This window comes from Schistocerca serialis, chromosome 12 (genome assembly GCF_023864345.2).
Source record: "Schistocerca serialis cubense isolate TAMUIC-IGC-003099 chromosome 12, iqSchSeri2.2, whole genome shotgun sequence".
Lineage (NCBI taxonomy): Eukaryota > Metazoa > Arthropoda > Insecta > Orthoptera > Acrididae > Schistocerca > Schistocerca serialis.
In genome coordinates, this window is record NC_064649.1 from 106,330,121 (window position 1) to 106,353,964 (window position 23,844).

A 23,844-nucleotide genomic window follows, 5' to 3' on the forward strand; every position below is an offset into this window, starting at 1 on the left:
ATGTTGGAGCCTAGGCGGCTGTGCTGGAGGAGGGGTCGTCTGAGGGTCCAGGAGGCGGCGGCCTGGCCCCTCCCCTCCCCCGGGCTGCCCCCTCCCCTGCTCCCTGGCCCCCGCCTCCCGGCCGCCTTGAGGCTGCGGGCCCGCGGCTGCTGCGCCCAGACGGCCAGAGGCCTCCAGACGGCAGCATGCGCGCCCCGCCGCCGCTGCTGCTTCTGGCGCTGCTGGTGCTGGCGGCGCTGGCCGCCGCCGCCTCGCCCGACGCCGCCTCCAGAGGCCGGGGGCGCGCCAGGGACCGCACGAGGCAGCGGCCCGCCGCAGACGCGCCGGCCAGGGCCGCGCGCCGCCGCATGCTGGACCGGCCGCAAGCGCAGCAGCCGGAGGACGACGAGTACGACAACTACGACTACGGCGAGTACGGTACGTGCCCGGCACTCCACACCGGCTCCCTCTAGTGTAGCCGCGTGGCCCCGTCTCTAGCGGTAAAAGTTTACAAAATCAAACATATTTGAGCGGACCGAAAACCAACCCCCTTAAATTACACAGCGGTTTACCGTCCGAATTTTCACAGCCAAATGAAAAATGGAAAATCGACAAATGGGGTAGCAAGGTGACCAGTGTCTGCAATTTGGTTCCAGAATAAGATTTTCACTCTGCAGCGGAGTGTGCGCTGATACGAAACTTCCTGACAGATTGAAACTGTGTGCCGGACCGAGACTCGAACTCGGGACCGTTGCCTTACGCGGGCAATGGCTCTACCAACTGAGCTACCCAAGCACAACTCATGACCCGTCCTCACAGCTTCAATTCTGCCAGTACCTCGTCTCCTACCTTCCTAACTTTAGAGAAGCTCTCCTGCGAACCTTGCAGAACTAGTCTCAGCGCTACAGTCTGGAACCGGGTGACCGCTACGGTCGCAGGTTCGAATCCTGCCTCGGGCATGGATGTGTGTAATGTCCTTAGGTTAGTTAAATTTAAGTAGTTCTAAGTTCTAGGGGACTGATGACCTGAGAAGTTAAGTCCCATAGTGCTCAGACCCATTTGAAGCATTTTTTTTGCAGAAGTAGCACTCCTGAAAGACAGGCTATTGCGGAGACATGGCTTATACACAGCCTGGGGCATGTTTCCAGAATGAGATTATCACTCTGCAGCGGAGTCTGCGCTGATACGAAACTTCCAGGCTGTGTGCCGCACCGAGACTCGAACTCGGGACCGCTGCCTTTCGCGAGCAAGTCCTCTACCATCTGAGCTACCCAAGCACGACTCACGCCCCGTCCTCACAGCTTCAATTGTGCCAGTTCCTCGTCTCCTACCTTCAAAACTTCACAGAAACTCTCCTGCGAACCTCGCAGAACTAGCACTCCTGAAAGAAAGGATATTGCGGAGCTTAGCCACAGCCTGGGGGGATGTTTCCAGAATGACATTTTTACTCTGAAGCGGGAAGTGCGCCGTTATGAAATTTCCTGCCATATTAAAATTGTGTGCGAAGGTCCCGAGTTCGAGTCTCGGTCCGGCACACAGTTTCTATCTACAAATCGGTTATTTAGGGAAAACAGTTACAGGTTTGAGCGGAAATTTCGTTCCTAATTTGCATAGTCATACGAACAGTGGGGAATTGACAAATGCGGTATCAAACTGGGCGTAGCGAGATATGCCTTTGAAAAGAATATTTAGTTCCAAGGAAGTAATTAGGGTTATTTAGGAAAAAAATTACTTACATGAGTGAAAATTTTTGTCCCAATTTTCATAACCAAACGAACAGTGGTAAATCGTATGATGCGGCATCAAATTGACCAGCGCGAGGTCTACTTGTGATAAAACTTAATTCCCCGAAAGAAATTACTGTAAATAGCAAAAAATAAATTAACGATTTGAGGGAAAATTACTATACAAATTTCGACAGCCGAACAAAAGTGTAGGAAATGGACAAATGGAGTCTCAAATTGACTAGCGTGAGGTAATCAATAAAAAATTTAATTAGTGATATGAGCCAAATTTGAAGTATTTTTTTGGAACAACTGCTGATAGCTAAGTAAATCGAGTGTCAAAAAGTCCATATCTTCACGACTTGGCTATTTTGTGTATAAAAAGCTGTCTTCGTGTCATATTTAATAGTCAAAAAGCCTTCCTTCGAACCAAATACTTCATTTAGAACATTTCGATAGCATAGGACATTAGGAAGGCAAATGAGACGTCAAAAAGTTCATCTCTTCAAGGCGCAGCTATTTTGAGTGCAAAAAGTTGCACTGATCTGATATTTGATTTTTAAAATCGATGCCTTCCAATCAAGTACCACATATTAGACATTTCGAAAAAAGCTGACGCTAGGAAGGTACACGAGGTGTCAGAAACTTTATCTTTGCAAAGTCCAGCTATTCTCTGCTTAAAAATTTACAATCTTGTGGTATTTGGTTGTCAAAGTAGTTTCCTTCGAATCAAGTACTGAATTCACAAAACTCTAAAATAAGCAAAGCTTTCTGAACAAAAGCTGAAATTGAAAAAAAGGCGATATTGCAAAAACGGTCAAATGTCATGTGAAACGATTTGTCCGAAAATAAGAGATACAATATATTTAAGAATCATTTGGCGTGCCATTGAAACAATCTCCAAGTTACGTACAGCAAATAAAGTACATCAAATGTTTCTCTATCTGCTTTATTTCTTACTTTCACACAAAACATTTCACACATTTGCCCGATTTTGCAATATATTTTTTCTTTTTTTTTAGTTTCAGCTTTTGTTCAGGAACAGATTTTTAATCTGCCAGGAAGTTTCATATCAGCACACACTCCTCTGCAGAGTGAAAACTCATCCTGGAAACATCCCCGAGCCTGTGGCTAAGCCATGTCTCCGCAATATCCCTTCTTTCAGGAGTGCTAGTTCTGCAAGGTTCACAGGAGAGCTTCTGTAAAGTTTGGAAGGTAGGAGACGAGGTACTGGCAGAAGTAAAGCTGTGAGGACGGGGCGTGAGTCGTGCTTGGGTAACTCAGTTGGTAGAGCACTTGCCCACGAAAGGCAAAGGTCCCGAGTTCGAGTCCCGGTCCGGCACACAGTTTTAACCTGCCAGGAAGTTTCATATCAGCGCACACTCCGCTGCAGAGTGAAAATCCCATTCTCGAAACATCCCGGAGGCTGTGCCTAAGCCATGTCTCTGCAATATCCTTTCTTTCAGGAGTGTTAGTCCTGCAAGGTTCGCAGGAGAGCTTCTGTTTCCAGAATGAGATTTTCACTCTGCAAACTGTAAAGTTTGGAAGGTAGGAGGCGAGGTACTGGCAGAAGTGAAGCTGTGAGAACAGGGCGTGCGTCGTGCTTGGGTAGCTCATATTGTAGACCACTTGCCCGCATAAGGCAAAAGTCCGGAGTTCGACTCTCGGTCCGGCACACTGTTTTAATCTGCCAGCAAGTTTCAAAATATTTGGTTGTTTCAAAGTAATTAGGGTTATTTAGCAGTAAAATAGTAATTTGAGAAAAAATTTTCGTCCAGATACTCTTACACAAACGAAGAGTGGAAAATGGACAAATGGGAAATCAAATTCGCCAGCATTAGGTCTAGTTATGCAAATAAATATTTCCTTGCCTCAAAGTAATCAAAGAAATTAGGAAAACTAATTAGGGATTTGTGGGAAATTTTTGCCCGAATTTTTATAGCAAAACAAAACGGGAAACTTGCAAAAGGGATACATAATTGACAAGGGTGAGGCCTAATTGAACGAAATAATATTTCATACGCCCGAAAGAATTAAGATTATTAAGGAAAAATTAATAATTTGAGCAAAAATTTTTTTGCCAGTTTTCGTAACCAAAGAAAGAGTGGAAAATGGACGAATGGGGTATCAAATTGAACAGCATGAAGTCTAGTTTCGCAAAAAAGATATAGCTGTCTGAAAGTAATTAGAGAAATTGCGAAAACTAATTGTTGGTGAATGACGCAACCAGTCACAAGTACTTTCTGAAAGTTTAATTTTACTGTCATAACCGGTTTCGAACTACCATGCCCATCTTCAGATGGCTAATACTTTTCATTACATGGATGTTTCGGTTAACAGCATGTCGTCTGCCCCACACTGCACAAGAATACTTGAGTATTTAGTGTCACTGTATCAGTGGTTTCATTAATAAAAATACACTTAAGTCCTTCTATTTTATGTATATATATGATGCAAAATAGTTGTTATGTGTGCATCAAATGTACAGAAAATACAAGAACTTTAGCGTATTTTTATTAATGAAACAACTGATAAAGTGGCACTAGATACTCAAATATTCTGGTGCAGTGAAGGCAGACGACATGCTCTTAACCGAAACATCCATGTAACGAAAAGTATTAGCCATCTGAAGATGGGCATGGTTGTCGGAAACCGGTTATGACAGTAAAATAAAATTTTCACAAAGTATTTGTGGCTGGTTGCGTCATTCAGCAACTATTATTAACGCCTGCGGGGATCCCAGGATCCATGGACAAAATAAAACTAATCAGTAATTTTCGGGAAAAATTATGCCTGAATTTTGACAGGGGAACGAAGAGCGGGAAATGGACAAATGGCGTGTCAAACTGACCAGCGTGACGTCTAGTTTTGCAAAAGAGAAAAAAAAAATGCTTCGAAGTAATTAGGGAGATTTAGAAAGGATTAACTGATTTTAGCGAAAATTTTTGTCCGAATTTTCGTAACCAAAGGAAAAGCGTGAAATCGACAAATGGGATATCAAACTGACCAGCGTGAAATTTTGTACTAAAAAATGTTAATTGTTTTAAAGTAGTTACGATAATTAGCAAAAAATTATTTACTCGTTTGAAGAGAAATTTCTCTCCAAATTTTGAGAACCAATCGAAGAGCGAGATATCGGCAAATGGTTATTTAGGGCAAAATTAGTCGTAGGTTTGAGCGGAAATTTCGTTCCCAATTTGCATACTCATACGAACAGTGGAAAATTGACAAATGTGGTATCAAACTGGCCGGAGCCAGATCTGCCTTTGAAAAGAATATTTAGTTGCATGAAAGTAATTAGGGTTATTTAGGAAAAAAATAATTACTTATATGAGTGAAAATTTTTGTCCCAATTTTCATAACCAAACGAACAGTGGGAAATGGTAAGATGCCGCATCAAATTGACCAGCGCGAGGTCTACTTCTGAAAAAACTGAATTCCTCGAAAGAAATTACTGTAAATAGCAAAAAATGAAGTAACGATTTGAGGGAAATTTACTATCCAAATTTTGACATGAACAAATGGAGTATCACATTGATCAGCGTGAGGTAATTAATAAAAAATTTCATTAGTGATTTGAGCGAAATTTGAAGTATGTTATGGAACAACTGCTGATAGCTAACTAAATCGGGTGACAAAAAGTTCATCTCTTCACGACTTGGCTATTTTGCGTATAAAAAGCCATCTTCGTGTTATATTTAACTGTCAAAAAGCCTTCCTTCGAATCAACTACTTCATTTAGAACATTTCAGTTGCATAGGACATTAGGAAGGCAAATGACACGTCAAAAAGTTCATCTCTTCAAGGCGCAGCTATTTTGCGTGCAAAAAGTTGCACTGATGTGATATTTGATTTTTAAAATCGATGCCTTCCAATCAAGTACCACCTGTTGGACATTTCGAAAAGAGCAGACGCTAGGAAGGTACACGAAGTGTCAGAAACTTTATCTTTGCAACGTCTAGCTATTCTCTGCTTAAAAAATTTACAATCCTATGGTATTTGGCTGTCAAAGTGGTTTCCTTCGAATCAAGCACTAAATTCAGAAGACTCTAGGAAAGCAAAGCTTTCTGAACAAAAGCTGAAATTAAAAAAACAAGAAATATTGCAAAATCAGTCAAATATCTTGTGAAACGATTTGTCCGAAAGTAAGAGATACAATATATTTGCGAACCATTTGGCGTGTCTTTGAAAGAAGCTCCAAGTCATGTGCAGCAAATCAAGTACGTCAAATATTTCTCTGTCTGCTTTATTTCTTACTTTCAGACAGAAGATTTCACACATCTGCTCGATTTTTTTTCAAAACATTTTTAAACATCTCAATGAATTTATTGTTTCAAAAGTGATAGCTGCAGTTATTTTAGTTTATATTCAATAGTTTTTTTCTCGGAGAAACGCCTTTCCCAGGAAACTGGACCATTTTTGTAACCACTTCAACAGTTGGAATTATCGATCCCTCTGAAATACAGCTCTCTCTCAACGATGACCTTCTCATTTCTGCTGAACATTTTGCCAGAGAGCCTTTTTTCACGTGTACTTCTACATACATACTACGAAAGCCACTGTGCATCGCTCCAGCATTACCGAACTTCTGTCGTATTCCACTCACCCTAATCTCTGTCCTCTTATTCTCGTGAGTCCCATACACAAGCATATTGGCTTCAAAATCGGTCTGAGCACTATGGGACTTAACTTCTGAGGTCATAAGTCCCCTAGAACTTAGAACTACTTAAACCTAACTAACCTAAGGACATCACGCACGTCCATGCCCGGGGCAGGATTCGAACCTGCGACCGTAGCGGTGGTGCGGTTCCAGACTGTAGCGCCTAGAACCGCTCGGCCACTCCGGCCGGCAGCATATTGGCCCCACAATACTTTTCCAATACCGGTTCTCTAAATTTACCAAACTCCCAAGCGCAAGAACAACTACGTGTCTTTGACCGAGTATTCTGTTACATTTTCCTATGGCCTATAGCGACCTGTACGAGCTTCGGAGCGGTTGTTTGAATTCTTTCGATGTTTGGTGTCGCTCCTACCTCATAAAGACTCCAAACACCGAAACAATACTCTAGAATTGGTCGGAGTACTGTCTTGTACGCGATTTCCTTTACAGATGCAAATCCAAGTCTTCCATTCACCTTCCCCAATAATGATTTTACATGAGCGTCCTATTTCGCATCGTTTCTTACTATTACTCCTAATTATTGATACGATGTGACGTGTTCAACACGTCCACCAGTAATGCAGTAACCTGATGCTATCAGGTACTGTCTTACCTTCACCCACATTTAAATAGAGCAGACATTCGTTGCACCATGTGCAAATGTATGTCCAGGTTTTTCCGCACTTCTCTACGATCGTCCAACGACTTTACTTTCTTCTAGGCAACTACGTCGTCAGCGGACAATCTCACAGTGCTGTTGATCCTGTATCACAAATACGAGGGGCGTTTGAAAAGTCCGTGCAAAAACAAAAACTACTTACGGGTTTGGGGTAAACCTTTTTTATTTTTCGATGTAGTCTCCTTTTAGACTTATACACTTCGTCCAACGCTGTTATAATTTGTTGATCCATTCCGAATAATAGAAGTTGTCCAAGTCTGCAAAATAGCTATTAGTTGCTGCAATGACCTCCTCGTTTGAATAAAACCTTTGTCCCGCCAGCCATTTCTTAAAACTGGGGAACAAATAGCAGTCCGAGAGAGCCAAGTCTGGAGAATAGGGGGGATGTGGAACGAGTTGGAATCCTATTTCCAATAATTTTGCGACCGCAATCACTGAGGTGTGTGCTGATGCCTTGTCGTGATGGAAAACGAGTTTTTGCGGTCCTATCGCCGGCCTTTTTCTTGCATGTGTAATAGTTTTACCCTTTTCCAGATAGTCGATGAGGATTATCCCTTGCGAATCCCGAAAGACAGTCGCCATAACCTTTCCGGCCGAAGGAATGGTCTTCGCCTTTTTTGGTGCAGACTCTCCCTTGGTAACCCATTGTTTAGATTATTGTTTGGTCTCAGGAGTATAGTAATGTATCCATGTTTCATCCACAGTGACGAAACGACGCTTAAAGTCCTGAATAGCTGCAAACCATCCTTGCAACACTTCACACGATTTCGTTTTTGGTCAAGCTTGAGCAATCGCGGAACCCATCTTGCCGATAGCTTTCTCATGTCCAAATGTTTGTGCAAAATATTAAGTACCCGTTCATTCGAGATGGCAATAGCACTAGCAATCTCACGCACCTTTTCTGTTATCCATCACCATATCACGGATTTTATCTATGATTTCTGGAGTCATAACCTCCACAGAACGTTCAGCATCACTTGTGCCCATATGGCCACTCCAAAAAATTTGAAACCAATCATAAACGGTTCTATTCGAAGGTGCAGAGTCACCATAATGTTTATCAAGCTTCTCTTTGGTCTCCTGAACCGTTTTGCCTTTCATAAAGCAATGTTTAATCACCACACGAAATTCTTTATCGTCCATTTTTTGACAATTACTCGACTTCCTTGATTCACACGAATGCCAAACACAAAGAAATACGTTCTTTCCAAAGATGCTACTAACTAAACATGACCTCGTTACGCGCTGGTGGTGCCATCTCTCGGACTTTGCGCGGACTTTTCAAACGCCCCTCGTAGTTTACATGAACTGAAAACAATGGCGGTACTATTAACGCTTCATGGGACAACACCCGACGACACTTTCAACCTCCAGTACAAGGTACTGCCATTTTTCAGAACATCCTTCTAAAATCGATGTACCTTTCCATTAAATAAAATCAGTCCTTATACTCAATACCTATTTTTACTATATTCGATCACGCGTTGTCGTGATGGAATTTTTTATGAACTTTTCCAAAAATTTGCGGTGAAGAGAATCTCAGTATCAATCGGAAATAACGGTGTGTCTGTCTTCTAATGCTACATCGGAATTTTGTTCCCTTTCTGGAAAGAAAAAAAAAAGTAGTAACCGTCTTCCTTGCAGCATTACCAGTTCGTCGGACTTTTGCAGGCTTAGTTTCTGCTCGAAAGACCCTTTGACTCTACTGACTTTTCTTCACAGAATCATAACAGTGAAACCGAGATTCATAAGGAGGAACAATATTTCAAAGCAAATTTGAAGTACCACGTTACAATTTTTCATAGTTTTCTGTACGAGTTAAATTGTTGCTGTGTTTGATCTGGCGGCAGTTTATGTCGAAAGTATCGACAACTAAACTTTCTCGCCGTCTTACTGTTGAAGTAAAATGTTTTTTATTTGACTCATGCCAACGCCGAATAAATTCGTACGATGTCTCTCGATCTTCTTTGAGCGCCAGTCGAACAGCGAAAAAGTAACAGTATTTCTTGGGAATTCACGCAGTTCATTATTAAAAACATCCAGTGTCCTTTGAAACCAATTGCAAATTGTCGCCTTGGATTGGGCTTCTTCACGAAATGCTCTACTAATCTGAACTTCACATTGTTTAGATATTACCGACGAAACAACGTATCGATTTAATTACTGAAGATTTACGTCATTTTTGTCTTATTTTGTTGTCCCTGTTTTTAAGTCCTTGTCCGACAGATTTTTAAAACCGCCATTGTCTAAGTCCCAAAATCTACAAATTGGAGCTGGCAACACTAACAACGAGCAGCCACGACGTTGGCATCACGAATGTACTTCAAACTGTGCACACCAATAGTAGGCCATTAAAACAACGTAGTGTGCAAGCAATAAGGTGCACTACTTTGGCAATTCCCAGAAAGTCGTAAGGGAAGTTTTAAGCGTCTGTTATATAACTGATGTATCTCTGCATCATAGGTCGTAGGACTTCATGGTGGTCAAATGGTTAGGGGTCGAGCTCCGTAAGATGGACGTATATGAGGCGACCGTTCGACTCCCGCTCAAACCTTCATTTTTGTACTAAAAGTGTAAATTATGTCATACTAAAAAAAATTGCAGCTATACTATTCGTTATTTATTTTATTTTATTCATACGTCAGAGTTCCGTAGGACCAAATTGAGGAGCACATCTCCAAGGTCATGGAACGTGTCAGTACATGAAATTACAACATAAAAGTAATAACAGATAAAAATAAGATGTTAATGAACCCCAAAAAAGGTCAAGCCATGAGTATAAGCAAAAGCAATCAACAATATAACGTAAGAATCAGCTTAATGTTTCGAGGAACTCCTCACAAAATGGTTCAAATGACTCTAAGCACTATGGGACTTAACATCTGAGGTCATCAGTCCCCTAGACATAGAACTACTTAAACCTAACTAAGGACATCACACACATCCATGCCCGAGACATGATTCGAACCTGCGACCGTAGCAGCAGCGCGGTTCCAGGCTGAAGCGCCTAGAACTGCTCGGCCACAGCGGTCGGCGAATTCCTCACAGAATAGAAGGCGACGATCCATGAGGAAACTCTTGAGTTTCGATTTGAAAGCGCGTACATTAATGCTAAGATTTTTGAATTCTTGTGGTAGCTTATTGAAAATGAATGCAGCAGTGTACTGCACACCTTTCTGCAGAAGTGTTAAGGAAGACCGATCCAAACGCGGGTTGGATTTCTGCCGAATATTAACTGAGTGAAAGCGGTTTATTCTTGGGAATAAGCTGATATTGTTAAAAAGAATATATTTTGAGAGGCCAATGTCAAAATACCCAGACCAGTGAACAGGGGTCGAAAAGACGTTAGCGAAATTACGGCACTGCCAGTTTCTGTGCCAAAAAAACCTTTTAGAATGCGAAGAGTTACCCCAAAACATAATACCATGCGACTACATTAGCAACGTCTCACCACCGAGCAGGCTAACTGCCAAATGGGACCTGCGTCTGTCTCTGCAGCTCGAAGCGTCGAAGTGTAAAATAGCTCCGGGTACCTTACCAGATTACGTGTACAAGGGATTTCGCAAATCACGACAGGCATACATTTTCAGGAAAACTCTGTGTTTCTTCATTTGCTTGTCGATAGTTATAAATATCGGTGTTGTAATAATTAAATTTAATTAAAAATAGTAAGTAGTCAAATAACACGAAATTCACTAAAACTTTATGCTAATAAACGGGGGTTTTATAATTATATTACCTCTTAAATGTCATACAGATTGAATAATATGTCCAGTGGTGAAACAAATATAGTAGATTAAAATTATGTATGACGAGGAGTCGAACCGTCGGGTCAAACCCCTTCGTCTTACGAAGCAGGACGCACAGACGTTCGCGATGAAGGCGGTCGGGGCAGGGAACGAGCGTCAACGAATACGAGTTCAGTGAGTGGATCGGGTGATTTGAGAAAATCTACGAAGGGCAGTTCAGAATAATCAATGAGCAACGTTGTCATCACGCATTGTCTTCCCCCGCGACAATGTTCGGACGCCCACTGAAGCCGTAATGAAGATGATCCAGCAGCGTTTCTGATGGGAAGTGTTTGACTAGTCACTACACATCCTAGACTCGGCCCCCTCCAATTTTCACCTCTTTGGTCGTTGGCTATGAGGACAGCATTTCCGCACGGACAACGAGCCCCACACCGGAGTTGAGAATTGGCGAAAATCACACCCAGCTGCCTTCTATGAGGTGGTTCTACATCTACGTGATTACTCTGCTATTCACAATGAAGTGCCTGGCAGAGGGTTCTATGAACTACCTTCAAGCTCTCTACCGTTCCACACTCGAACGGCGCGCGGGGAAAATTTTTCTGTGCGACTCCTGATTTCTCTTATTTTATCGTGATGATCATTTCTCCCTATGTAGGTGGGTGCCAACAGAATGTTTTCGCAATCGCAGTACAAAACTGGTGATTGAAATTTCATGACAAGATCCAGTCGCAACGGAAAGCGCCATTGTTTTGATGATTGCCACTCCAATTCACTTATCATGTCTATGACACTATTTTCCCTACTTCGCGGTAATACAAAACGAGCTGCCCTTCTTTGTACTTTTTCGATGTCATACGTCAGTCGCATCTGATGTGGATCCCACACCGCACAGCAGTACTCCAGAATATGACGGACATGCGTAGTGTAAGCAGACTCTTTAGTAGACCTGTTGCACCTTCTAAGTGTTCTTCCAATGAATCGCAGTCTTTGGTTGGCTCTACCAACAACATTGTCTATGTGATCGTTCCAATTTAGTGTATTTGTAATTGTAATACCTAAGTATTTAGTTGAATCTACAGCCTTCAGATTTGTATGACTTACCGCGTAATCGAAATTTAGCGGATTTCTATTAGTACTCATGTGAATAACTTTACACTTTTCTTTATTCAGGATCAATTGCCACTTTTCGCACCATACAGATATGTTATCTAAATGATTTTGCAATTCGTTTTGGTCATCTGATGACTTGGCAAGATGGTAAATGACAGCATAATCTGCAAACAGACGGCTACTGATATTGTCTCCTATGCCGTTAACATAGATCATTAACACTATGGACTCGCATTCGGGAGGACGACGGTTCAATCCCGCGTCCGGCCATCCTGATTTAGGTTTTCCGTGATTTCCCTAAATCGCTTCAGGCAAATGCCGGGATGGTTCCTTTCAAAGGGCACGGCCGACTTCCTTCCCCATCCTTCCCTAATCCGATGAGACCGATGACCTCGATGTCTGGTCCAAAACAACCAACCAACCATTAACAATAGAGAGCCTATGACACTTCCTCGGGGAACGCCGGATATTATGTTTTAACCGATGACTTTCCGTCTATTACTATGAACTGTGACCTTTCTGACAGGAAATAACGAGTCCAATCGCACAACTGAGCCGATACTCCGCAGTCACACAGTTTGGTTAGAAGACGCTTGTGAGGAACGGTGTCGAAAGCCTTCTGGAACTCTAAAAATATTGAATCAATTTGACATCCCCTGTCGACAGCACTTATTACTTCATGAGTATAAAGAGATGTGTTTGGCAAGGACGATATTTTCTGAATCTGTGCTGACTACGTGTCAATAAATCGTTTTCTTCGAGGTACTTCATAATGTTCGAATACAGTACATGTTCCAAAACCCTACTGCAAATCGACGTTAGTGATATGGGCCTGTAATTTAACTGATTACTCCTACTACCCTTTTTAGGTATTGGTGTGACTCGAGCAATTTTCCAGTATTTAGGTACGGATCTTTCTGTGAGCGACCGGTTGTATGTAATTGCTAAATATGGAGCTATTTTATCAGCGTACTCTGAGAGGAACCTGACTGGTATACAAACTGGACCGGAGGCCTTGCCTTTATTAAGTGATTTAAGCTCCTTTGCTTCACCGAGGATATCAACTTTTATGTTTCTCATCTTGGCAGTTGGTCTTGATTGGTATTCAGGAATATTTACTTCGTCTTCTTTGGTGAATGAGTTTCGGAAAACTGTGTTTAATAACTCTGTTTTAGTGGAACTGTCATCAATGACTTCACCGTTGTTATCGCGTAGTGAAGGTATTGACTGCGTCTTGCCACTGGCGTGCTTTATGTATGATCATCCAGAATGTTCTAGAAAAGCAGAGATATTAGCAGACCCAGAGGTGAGCTGCAGGTATAACAACAGAGGAGACTATAGATTAGAAATATCTCTGGAGTGAGCGTACGTTCTGCGCAACATTAAGCTGGGACTGTCACGTTATCTTGGGGCGACGCTGTTTTCTTAAAACCAACTCACACTGACCATCACGTCGTGTTACATCATCCCACAACGCAAACGGCGGCATTCATACAGCTCGTCAACGGACCGCCACATCATCTCAAGGCACGTAACGGTTTCTCGGCAGCAAAGTTTTGACGGTATCGCCATCTGCTAAGTTTCACAGTTTTCGCCATGCCAATTCGTGTTATACGAGGTGCATTCAAGTTCTAAGGCCTCCGATTTTTTTTCTAATTAACTACTCACCCGAAATCGATGAAACTGGCGTTACTTCTCAACGTAATCGCCCTGCAGACGTACACATTTTTCACGACGCTGACGCCATGATTCCATGGCAGCGGCGAAGGCTTCTTTAGGAGTCTGTTTTGACCACTGGAAAATCGCTGAGGCAATAGCAGCACGGCTGGTGAATGTGCGGCCACGGAGAGTGTCTTTCATTGTTGGAAAAAGCCAAAAGTCAATAGGAGCCAGGTCAGGTGAGTAGGGAGCATGAGGAATCACTTCAAAGTTGTTATCACGAAGAAACTGTTGCGTAACGTTAGCTCGATGTGCGGGTGTGTTGTCCTGGTGACACAGCACACGTGCAGCCCTTCCCCGACGTTTTCGTTGCAGTGCAGGAAGGAATTTGTTCTTCAAAACATTTTCGTAGGATGCACCTGTTACCGTAGTGCCCTTTGGAACGCAATGGGTAAGAATTACGCCCTCACTGTCACAGAACATGGACACCATCATTTTTTCAGCACTGGCGGTTACCCGAAATTTTTTTGGTGGCGGTGAATCTGTGTGCTTCCATTGAGCTGACTGGCGCTTTGTTTCTGAATTGAAAAATGGCATCCACGTCTCATCCGTTGTCACAACCGACGAAAAGAAAGTCCCATTCGTGCTGTCGTTGCGCGTCAACATTGCTCGGCAACATGCCACACGGGCAGCCGTGTGGTCGTCCGTCAGCATTCGTGGGACCCACCTGGATGACACTTTTCGCATTTTCAGATCGTCATGCAGGATTGTGTGCACAGAACCCACAGAAATGCCAACTCTGGAGGCGATCTGTTCAACAGTCATTCGGCGATCCCCCAAAACAATTCTCTCCACTTTCTCGATCGTGTCGTCAGACCGACTTGTGCGAGCCCGAGGTTGTTTCGGTTTGTTGTCACACGATGTTCTGCCTTCATTAAACTGTCACACCTACGAACGCACTTTCGACACATCCATAACTCCAGCATCACATGTCCCCTTCAACTGTCGATGAATTTCAATTGGTTTCACACCACGCAAATTCAGAAAATGAATGATTGCGCGCTGTTCAACTAAGGAAAACGTTGCCATTTTAAGTATTTAAAACAGTTCTCATTCTCGCCGCTGGCGGTAAAATTCCATCTGCCATATGGTGCTGTCATCTCTGGGACATATTGACAATGAACACGGCCTCATTTTAAAACAATGCTCATGTTTCTATCTCTTTCCAGTCCGGAGAAAAAAAATCGGAGGCCTTAGAACTTGAATGCACCTTGTAGTAGTGGATGCTGTGCTGAACAGCTGCAAACCATCCTTGCAACTCTTCACACGATTTCGCTTTTCGTCAAGCGTGAGCAATCGCGGAACCCATCTTGCAGATAGCTTTCTCATGTCCAAATGTTTATGCAAAATATTATGTACCCGTTCAGTCGAAATGCCCACAGCGCTAGAAAACTCACGCACCTTAACTCTTCTGTCATTCATCAACATATCATGGATTTTGTCAATGATTTCTGGAGTCGTAACCTCCATAGGGCGTCCAGTACGTTCAGCATCACTTGTGCCCATATGGCCACTCCGAAAATTTTGAAACCACTTATAAACTCTTCTAATCGAAGGTCCAAAGCCACTGTAATGTTTTACCGGCAGCGGTGGTCGAGCGGTTCTAGGCGCTTCAGTCAGGAACCACGTGACTGCTACGGTCGCAGGTTCGAATCCTGCCTCGGGCATGGATGTGTGTGATGTCCTTAGGTTAGTTAGGTTTAACTAGTTCTAAGTTCTAGGGGACTAATGACCTCAGCAGTTGAGTCCCATAGTGCTCAGAGCCATTTGAAGCATTTGAACCATTAGAACTGTAATGTTTATCAGGCTTCTCTTTAGTCTCCTGAGGCGTTTTGTCTTTGATAAAGTAATGTTTAATCACCACACGAAATACTTTTTCGTCCATTTTTTTTACAATCACTCGAATTCCTTGATGCAGACGAATGCCACACAAAGAAATAGACCAACATGGCTGAAACTTGGTGTGTGTTCTTTCCAAAGATGCTACTAACTAAACATGACCTCGATACGCGCCGTTGGTGCCATCTCTCGGACTTTGCACGGACTTTTCAAACAGCCTCGTCCAGTCTCAGTCCAGCACACAGTGTTGTCCGCCAGGAAGCTTCATATGGGCTCAGTGCACACTCCGCTTTCATTCTGGAAACCTCGCTCAGGCAGTGCCCAGCCCACGTCGCCGCAGTATCCTTTCTTCCAGAAGCGCTAGTCTTGCAAGTTTCGCAGGAGAACTTCTGTGAAGTTAGGAACCTAGGAGACGAGGTACTGGCGGAAGTAAAGCTGTGCGGACACGTCCTGAGTCGTGCATGGGTAGCTCAGCCGGTGAAGCATTTCCCGCTTAAAGCAAACGTCCTGACTTCGAGTCTCGATCCGGTTCAAAAATGGTTCAAATGGCTCTGAGCACTATGGGACTTAACTTCTGAGGTCATCAGTCCTTTAGAACTGAGAACTACTTAAAGCTAACTAACCTACGGACATCACACACATACATGCCCGAGGCAGGATTCGAACCTGCGACCGTAGCGGTCGCGCTGTTCCAGACTGTAGCGCCTAGAACCGCTCGGCCACCCCGGCCGGCAGTCTCGATCCGGCACACACAGCTTAATCCGCCAGGCAGTTTCGTATCAGCGCACACTCCGCTGCAGAGTCAAAAATTCACCCAGACTTTACTTTGATCCAAGTGTAGAAAGTGATACACGCGCTCCCATTAAGCGTCAGAGCGGCGATGTTTACTGGCCCGCGGCTGTTTTCGGGGGTCACGGCCCGCGCATGCGCCGATAAGCCGCCGAGGTCGACCGCGCCACGTGCTCTTCTACAAACTGGACTTCGCGAAACCGTCGCCCGCACCCTGCCTCAGGAGGGCCAGTCGTAAAGCTTTAATTGTCGCCTCGCACAAATTGACTGGGTTTCGTGAAACTTAGCGGTGGTGTCACATACGAGGTGCCACAATAAAGTAAAGTAATCAGGCTGGCAATGGCAAGGAAAGCATTCCTGAGGAAGATAAATTTGTTAACATCGAGTATAGATTTAACTGTCAGGAAGTCATTTCTGAAAGTATTTGTATGGAGTGTAGCCATGTATGGAAGTGAAACGTGGACCATAAATAGTTTAGACAAGAAGAGAATAGGAGGTTTCGAAATGTGGTGCTACAGAAGAATGCTGAAGATTAGATGCGTAGATCACGTAACTAATGAGGAGGTATTGAATAGAATTGGGGAGAAGAGGAGTTTGTGGCACAACTTGACAAGAAGGAGGGACCGGTTAGTAGGACATGTTCTGAGGCATCAAAGGATCTCCAATTTAGTACTGGAGGGCAGCGTGGAGGATAAAAATCGTAGAGGGAGACCAAGAGATGAATACACTAAGCAGATTCAGAAGGATGTAGGTTGCAATAGGTACTGGGAGATGAAGGAGCTTGCACAGGATAGAGTAGCATGGAGAGCTGCATCAAACCAGTCTCAGGACTGAAGACCAAAACAACAACAACAACAATCAGGCTGATGTGAAATATATATATATATATATATATATATATATATATATATATATATATATATATATATAAGCCGGCCAGAGCGGCCGAGCAGTTCTAGGCGCTACAGTCTGGAACCGCGCGGCCGCTACGGTCCCAGGTTCGAATCCTGCCTCAGGCATGCATGTGTGTGATGTCCTTAGTTTAGTTAGGTTTAAGTAGTTCTAAGTTCTAGGGGACTGATGACTTCAGAATTTAAGTCCCATAGTGTTCAGAGTCATTTGAACTTTTTTTTTTTAATGGCGTTTACAGTTTTGTCAAGTTTAGTGTTGTCTCCTTCAAATTAGTTCCTTTCTGATTGCACACACTGTTACCAGCGGTTCTGCCACTGATGGTAACATTTCTGGAACTCGTCTTCTGTAATATCCTCCAAGACCCTAGTCACAGCTTTTTGGACATCTTGTGTTGTTTGAAAATGGTGTCCCTTGACCACCGTTTTGACTCTTGGAAATAGAAAAAAGTCGCATGGAGAGATATCTGGTGAATAAGATGGCTGTGGTAGCACTAAAATTTGTTTTAGGTTAAAAATTGCTGCACTAAAAGAGCAGTATGGGATGGCGCATTACCGTGATGTAGAATCCAATTTCACTACTGGCCATTAAAATTATTACACTACGAAGATGACGTGCTACAGACGCGAAATTTAACCGACAGGAAGATGATGCTGTAATATGCAAATGATTAGCTTTCCAGGGCATTCACACAAGGCTGGCGCCGGTGGCGACACCTACAACGTGCTGACATGAACATTTACAACCGATTTCTCATACACAAACAGCAGTTAACCGGCGTTGCCTGGTGAAACGTTGTTGTGATGCCTCGTGTAAGGAGGAGAAATGCGTACCATCACGGATTGTAGCCTATCGCGATTGCGGTTTATCGTATCGCGACATTGCTGCTAAAGTTGGTCGAGATCCAATTACTGTTAGCAGAATATGGAATCTGTGGGTTCAGGAGGGTAATACGGAACGCCGTGCTGGATCCCAAAGGCCTCGTATCACTGGCAGTCGAGATGACAGGCATCTTATCCGCGTGGCTGTAATGGCTCGTGCAGCCGTGTCTCGATCCCTGAGTCAACAGATGGGGACGTTTCCAAGACAACAACCATCTGCACGAACAGCTCGACGACGTCTGCAGCAGCACGGACTATCAGCTCGGAGACCGTGGCTGCAGTTACCCTTGATGCTGCATCACAGACAGGACCGCCTGCGATGGTGTATTCGACCACGAACCTGGCTGTACGAATGGCAAAACGTCATTTTTTCGGATGAATCCAGGTTCTGTTTAGAGCATCATGATGGTCGCATCCGTGTTTGGCGACATCGCGGTGAACGCACATTGGAAGCGTATATTCGTCATCGCCATACTGGCGTATCACCCATTGTAAAGGTATGGGGTGCCATTGGTTACACATCTCGGTCACCTCTTGTTCGCATTGACGGCACTTTGAACAGTGGACGTTATATTTCAGATGTGTTACGACCTTTGGCTCTACCCTTCATTCTATCCCTGCGAAACCCTACATTTCAGCAGGATAATGCACGACCGCATGGTGCAGGTCCTGTACGGGCGTTTCTGGATACAGAAAATGTTCGACTGCTGCCCTGGCCAGCGCTTTCTCCAGATCTCTCACCAATTGAAAACGTCTGGTCAATGGTGGCCGAGCAACTGGCTCGTCACAATACGCCAGTCACTACTCTTGATCAACTGTGGTATCGTGTTGGAGCTGTATGGGCGGCTGTACCTGTACACGCCATCCGAGCTCTGACTCAATGCCCAGGCGTATCAATGCCGTTATTACGGCCAGAGGTGGTAGTTCAGGGTACTGATTTCTCATGATCTATGCACCCAAGTTGCGTGAAAATGTAATCACATGTCACTTCTAGTATAATATATTTGTCCAATGAATACTCGTTTTTCATCTACATTTCTTCTTGGTGTAGCAATTTTAATGGCCAGTAGTGTATCAGTAACGTTGGCATGGACACGAAGAACTCTTTGAAGAAGTCTTTCTAAAATTTCTTTGTAGAAATATTGGTTAACTGTTGGCCCAGGAGGCACCCACTCTTTATGAACAATTCCCTTGGAATCGAAGAAACAAACAAGCATGCATGGTCGTCCGCTGAGGTCTTCATCTTGTCAACATTCGTTCTGCCTTCATTTAACATTTTATGCCAACGAAAAACTTGAGCTCTTGACATAATGTCCTCTCCAAAAGCCTTCTGAAGGTTACCGTAAGTTTCCGTCGCGTTTTCACCCAAGTTAACACAAAAAGAAATGTCATACTGTTGCGCAATATTATGCGGTTCCATTTCCGTGGCGAGAGAGACACACACATGTTAACTCATTACAGCACAACTCACGACTGAGCAGTTGCATCGATGTGCCGCTTGGACTAGAAGAAGCTTGCAGACCAAGGTCAAAGATATTGTGCCTACGCAAGCCTGCAGGGTTGCCACATCTTGCAAAGAAAATCAGTCTCATTACTTTATTGTCACACCTTGTACAAGTCTATCTCTACATATCCTGTCTTCAGTGAGATACATTTTGCGCGACGATGGATCACTTGACGCAGACCTCGGCTGTAGTTTGGCTATTCAGGAAAAGTCTCCATCACGGAAATCAGCTCGTCACTATGGAAATGCCAGTCAGGCAGTGATTCCTTCATCCCGGAAAGAAGAACAGTTCTGAGCACTATTAGAACGCTAAAAATCAACATATCACTTGGGGTTATAAATCGTATTTGCTCACGTAGCTCATTATCAGGACACCTGCGAAATGAGACACACTTTGCCATGCCTGCAAGTGTATTAGTGTGCACGGGTATTATATGGAAAAATAAATTGGTATTACGAAATTTCTGTCATTTGTTATGGTAGATAATTCTGTGTTAATGTTCAGACTGATCCCAAACCTCTTCAGTTTTTCCGACATAAAAATGCAGTATAATATACATATAGCCATATGTTAAAATACGAGGCCTGTTCAGAAAGTAAGCTCCGATTGATTGCCAAATTGAAACCACAGTGAACATCAGAAATGTTTTACTTGTAACAATTAGTTACACCTTTCAGCTACTTCTCTACGTAGTCGCCGTTCTGACTTAGACTTTTGTCATAGCGTTGTACCAACTTTTCAATAGCCTCATCATAGAAGGCAGCCGCCAGTGCTTTCCGCCAATTCTCCACGCTGGCCTACACCTCGTTGTCTGTGTCAAAATGTTGTCTTCAAAGACAGCGGTTCATGTGACCAGGGATGAAACTCAGGGGGAGACAATTGCGGACTGTATTGTGGGTAATCTCACATTTCCATTTGAAAACGATGCAGGAGCATCGTCATTGCCCCTGCAGAATGCGGCTGAGAATTGTCTTGAAGAAGAAACAGCACGACAGTTATGTAATGTTAGCTGCATAGCTTCAGGCGAAATTTCTCACCAGGCCCTCGTACTTGGCGGCAGACACTATTTTCTAGACATCTTTACGCACACACTGCGAGCTCAGAAATGAGAAGAGCGACGTGATGCTAACTGGGGTTATACTAGAGACACTACCCAACACATCTGTGCAAAGCTTTATCGGATTTTCATAGTCGTTTCCATTTCGCGACCGATCGGAGCTTACTTTCTGAACGCCCCTCGTATGTTTAATATACAATTTAATAAATGCCGGACAAATCAGTGGTTCCAAACGTTCAGAGCGTAGGTGGCTTCACACTATCTAAAAACCTTTTCCATGTGTTCCATCGAAAATCTAAGACCCTTGTAGTCAGTAATAACTTATGTGCCGAAAAATAACTCTCCCCATCAACGGATGTGAAGGTGACGTATTTTTTGGCGCGTGTTGGACAGGAAAGCTGCAGTCGGAAGCGCTGGATTCTCAGCTAAGTCCGTGTGCTGCTGCGAAAAAGTCCATAGGGCTGGTGTCGTTCTGCAGAACGTTTTGTGTTCTTGCCTGTACTTCTTCTGTCACTTCACCTGGTGCTTCATCAATTTGCTTTCTGACTTTATTCAGTAAATAAATGTTGTCGTAGCCAGGTCTCCCTAAGCCTCCTAATATGGGAATAATTCTTGCCACAAATGTGTAGTTGGTTTAAAATATGCCAAGTCCCTTCAGAGGATCTTTGAGTAATTGCTTTACTGAAGTTACAGAGGCGGCATCCTCCAGTCGATTTTCAGCTACCTTCTTCACGCCTGGAAGATGGTTTCTGCAATGTTCCACTGCTGTTAAAGTGCCCCAGCGGGTAACAACAGGTTCAAGGGGGCATCTAGAAGTAGTTCCTTGAATACCCGTATCCTTGATGATGCTTTAAAATAACTTTATTTACCGTGGATATTTATTTATTTACCTTAGGGAACTCTAGTCTTACTTGCTGTGCTAATATGCGCTGCACAACTTACACTATGTGATCAAAAGTATCCGGACACCCCGAAAAACATACGTTTCTCATATTCGGTGCACTGTGCTGCCACCTACTGCCAGGTACTCGGTATCAGCTACCTCAGTACTCATTAGACACGTGGCTGAACACTTCCTGTTTCCTTAAGTAACGTAACTATCCGGCGAACGGTCCGGACACTTGGATGATGTCGTCCAGGATACCGAGCAGCATACATAGCACACGCCCGTTTGGCATTTTGATCACAATAGCCATACATCAACACGATATAGACCTTTTCCGCGATTGGTAAACGGTACATTTTAACACGGGTAATGTATCACGAAGCAAATACCGTCCGCACTGGCGGAATGTTACCTGATACTTATACGTTTGTGGCTATTACAGCGCCATCTATCACAAAGCGAAAAAAGTCGTCCAACTAAAGCATTCATATTTCTTTACGTACTACACGAATATGTAATAATAAATGGGGTTCCTATTTAAAAGAAAACGCAGTTGATAGCCGTTTGACCTATGGCAGCGCCATCTAGCGGGCCAACCATAGCGCCATCTGGTTTCCCCCTTCAAGCTAGACAAGTTTCGTTCTTTGTAGTTTTTTCGTTTGACGCTTATTTCGTGAGATATTTGGCCGGTCACGATCAATGGACCACCCTGTACATGGTTTCATTCATGAGGATATGCAAATATTCTAATATGTTATTCTATAAGTGAAACTAAAGAAAAAAATTCATATAAACTTAGGTCCGCAAATGTTTAGTTAGGAGTTACGGCTAATAAAAGATTTTGCCTGGAATTCAGCAACTTCGCGAATACGAAGCCATCGCAAAACTGTATGACGTAAAAGTAAGCCACGATTTCCATATATTTTGTTGTTACTGGTCTGGTGAATCTAATAAAACATGTCCCAGACGTGTATCTGCAGCAGTTTTCCAGAAAGTCCGGAGAAGCAAAGATTATTATACAGTTAAGTTTGTTTACTTTCCATTAAGAATGTTGAAACGTTTATGTCAACAGTTAGTGAGTTGTTTCAGTCGTTTCCTAATCTTGTTTTCTGTATTGGTCAGTGAAAGAACATAACAAGAACAGTGTATTTATGTGAAACTCAAACGAGCAACAAAATCTGTTCATACACGTGAGCTAAATGCATTGAACTCGGTGGAGACGTTTTTGAGCACTTATTGCGAATGTATTGTGAAATTGTATACACACTGTACAGCTTTGATTTTTCCGGTTTAACATGAATTCACGTTTGCTATGATATTAATAAAAGCAGACTATCTGACACATTCATACAGTTTCAGTTAACGTTATTACCATCATTGTTCCAAAATTAAATTCTCTACAATTCCTGCTGAAAACTTTGTGCAATTTGTCTGGAGCCGGCCGGGGTGGCCAAGCGGTTATAGGCGCTACAGTCGGGAACCGCGCGACCGCTACGGTCGCAGGTTGGAATCCTGCCTCCGGCATGGATGTGTGTGATTTTCTTAGGTTAGTTAGGTTTAAGTAGTTCTAGGGGACTGATGGTCTCAGAAGTTAAGTCCCATAGTGCTCAGAGCCATTCGAACCATTGTTTGAATTGTCTGGAATTTAAAAAATAAATTGGGCCAAGTAGTTTATAAATTAAAAATTTTGCGAAATTACGTCATTGCTTCTCTGTATTTCCTGGAAAACTACTGCAGATACACGTCGAGGGCATGTTTTATTAGATTCACCAGACCAATAACAACAAAATGAATGGAAACTGTAGTGTTGACTCAAGAGCCAACACTGTGTTTCTAGAGGAGGCCGAAATGCTCGCGTTTAATTACACGCTGTCTGGCGTGAGGTCTGGAACAGTTAAAGGAGATGAGAACTTAGAAAATGGACGCAGTTGCTGTAATACTTCACTTTAATCCACAATTGTAGAACATCTCTCTTGACTGTACAGGCATTAATATAAATATTAAATGAATTCGGCGCCTTGCTAGTTCGTAGCAAATGTAGCTGAAGGCTATGCTAACTATCGTCTCGGCAAATGAGAGCGTATTTGTCAGTGAACCGTTCCTTGAAAAGTCGGCTGTACAACTGGGGCGAGTGCCAGTACGTCTCTCTAGACCTGCCGTGTGGTGGCGCTCGGTCTGCTATCACTGACAGTGGCGACACGCGGGTCCGGCGTATACTAACTGACCGCAGCCGATTTAAAGGCTACCACCTAGCAAGTGTGGTGTTTGGCGGTGACACCACAGAAACCGTATCGTGCTTTACTCTAACCTCGTACAGTTTTTCGATGGCTTCATATTAGCGAAGTTGCTACATTT

At 43.4% G+C, this 23,844-nt stretch overlaps 1 protein-coding gene across 2 annotated transcripts in view; it reads left to right on the plus strand.

The window, feature by feature from the left end:
• The first annotated feature begins 266 nt into the window (after window positions 1-266).
• Window positions 267-23,844, plus strand: part of LOC126428086 (collagen alpha-1(I) chain-like) — a 260,714-nt gene continuing 237,136 nt past the window's right edge. For both annotated transcript variants that reach the window (XM_050089976.1, XM_050089977.1), the window contains exon 1: window positions 267-417. In XM_050089976.1, coding sequence (XP_049945933.1) covers window positions 348-417 — 70 coding nt within the window. In that variant the 5' untranslated portion in view covers window positions 267-347. The remainder of the gene's footprint in view (window positions 418-23,844) is intronic.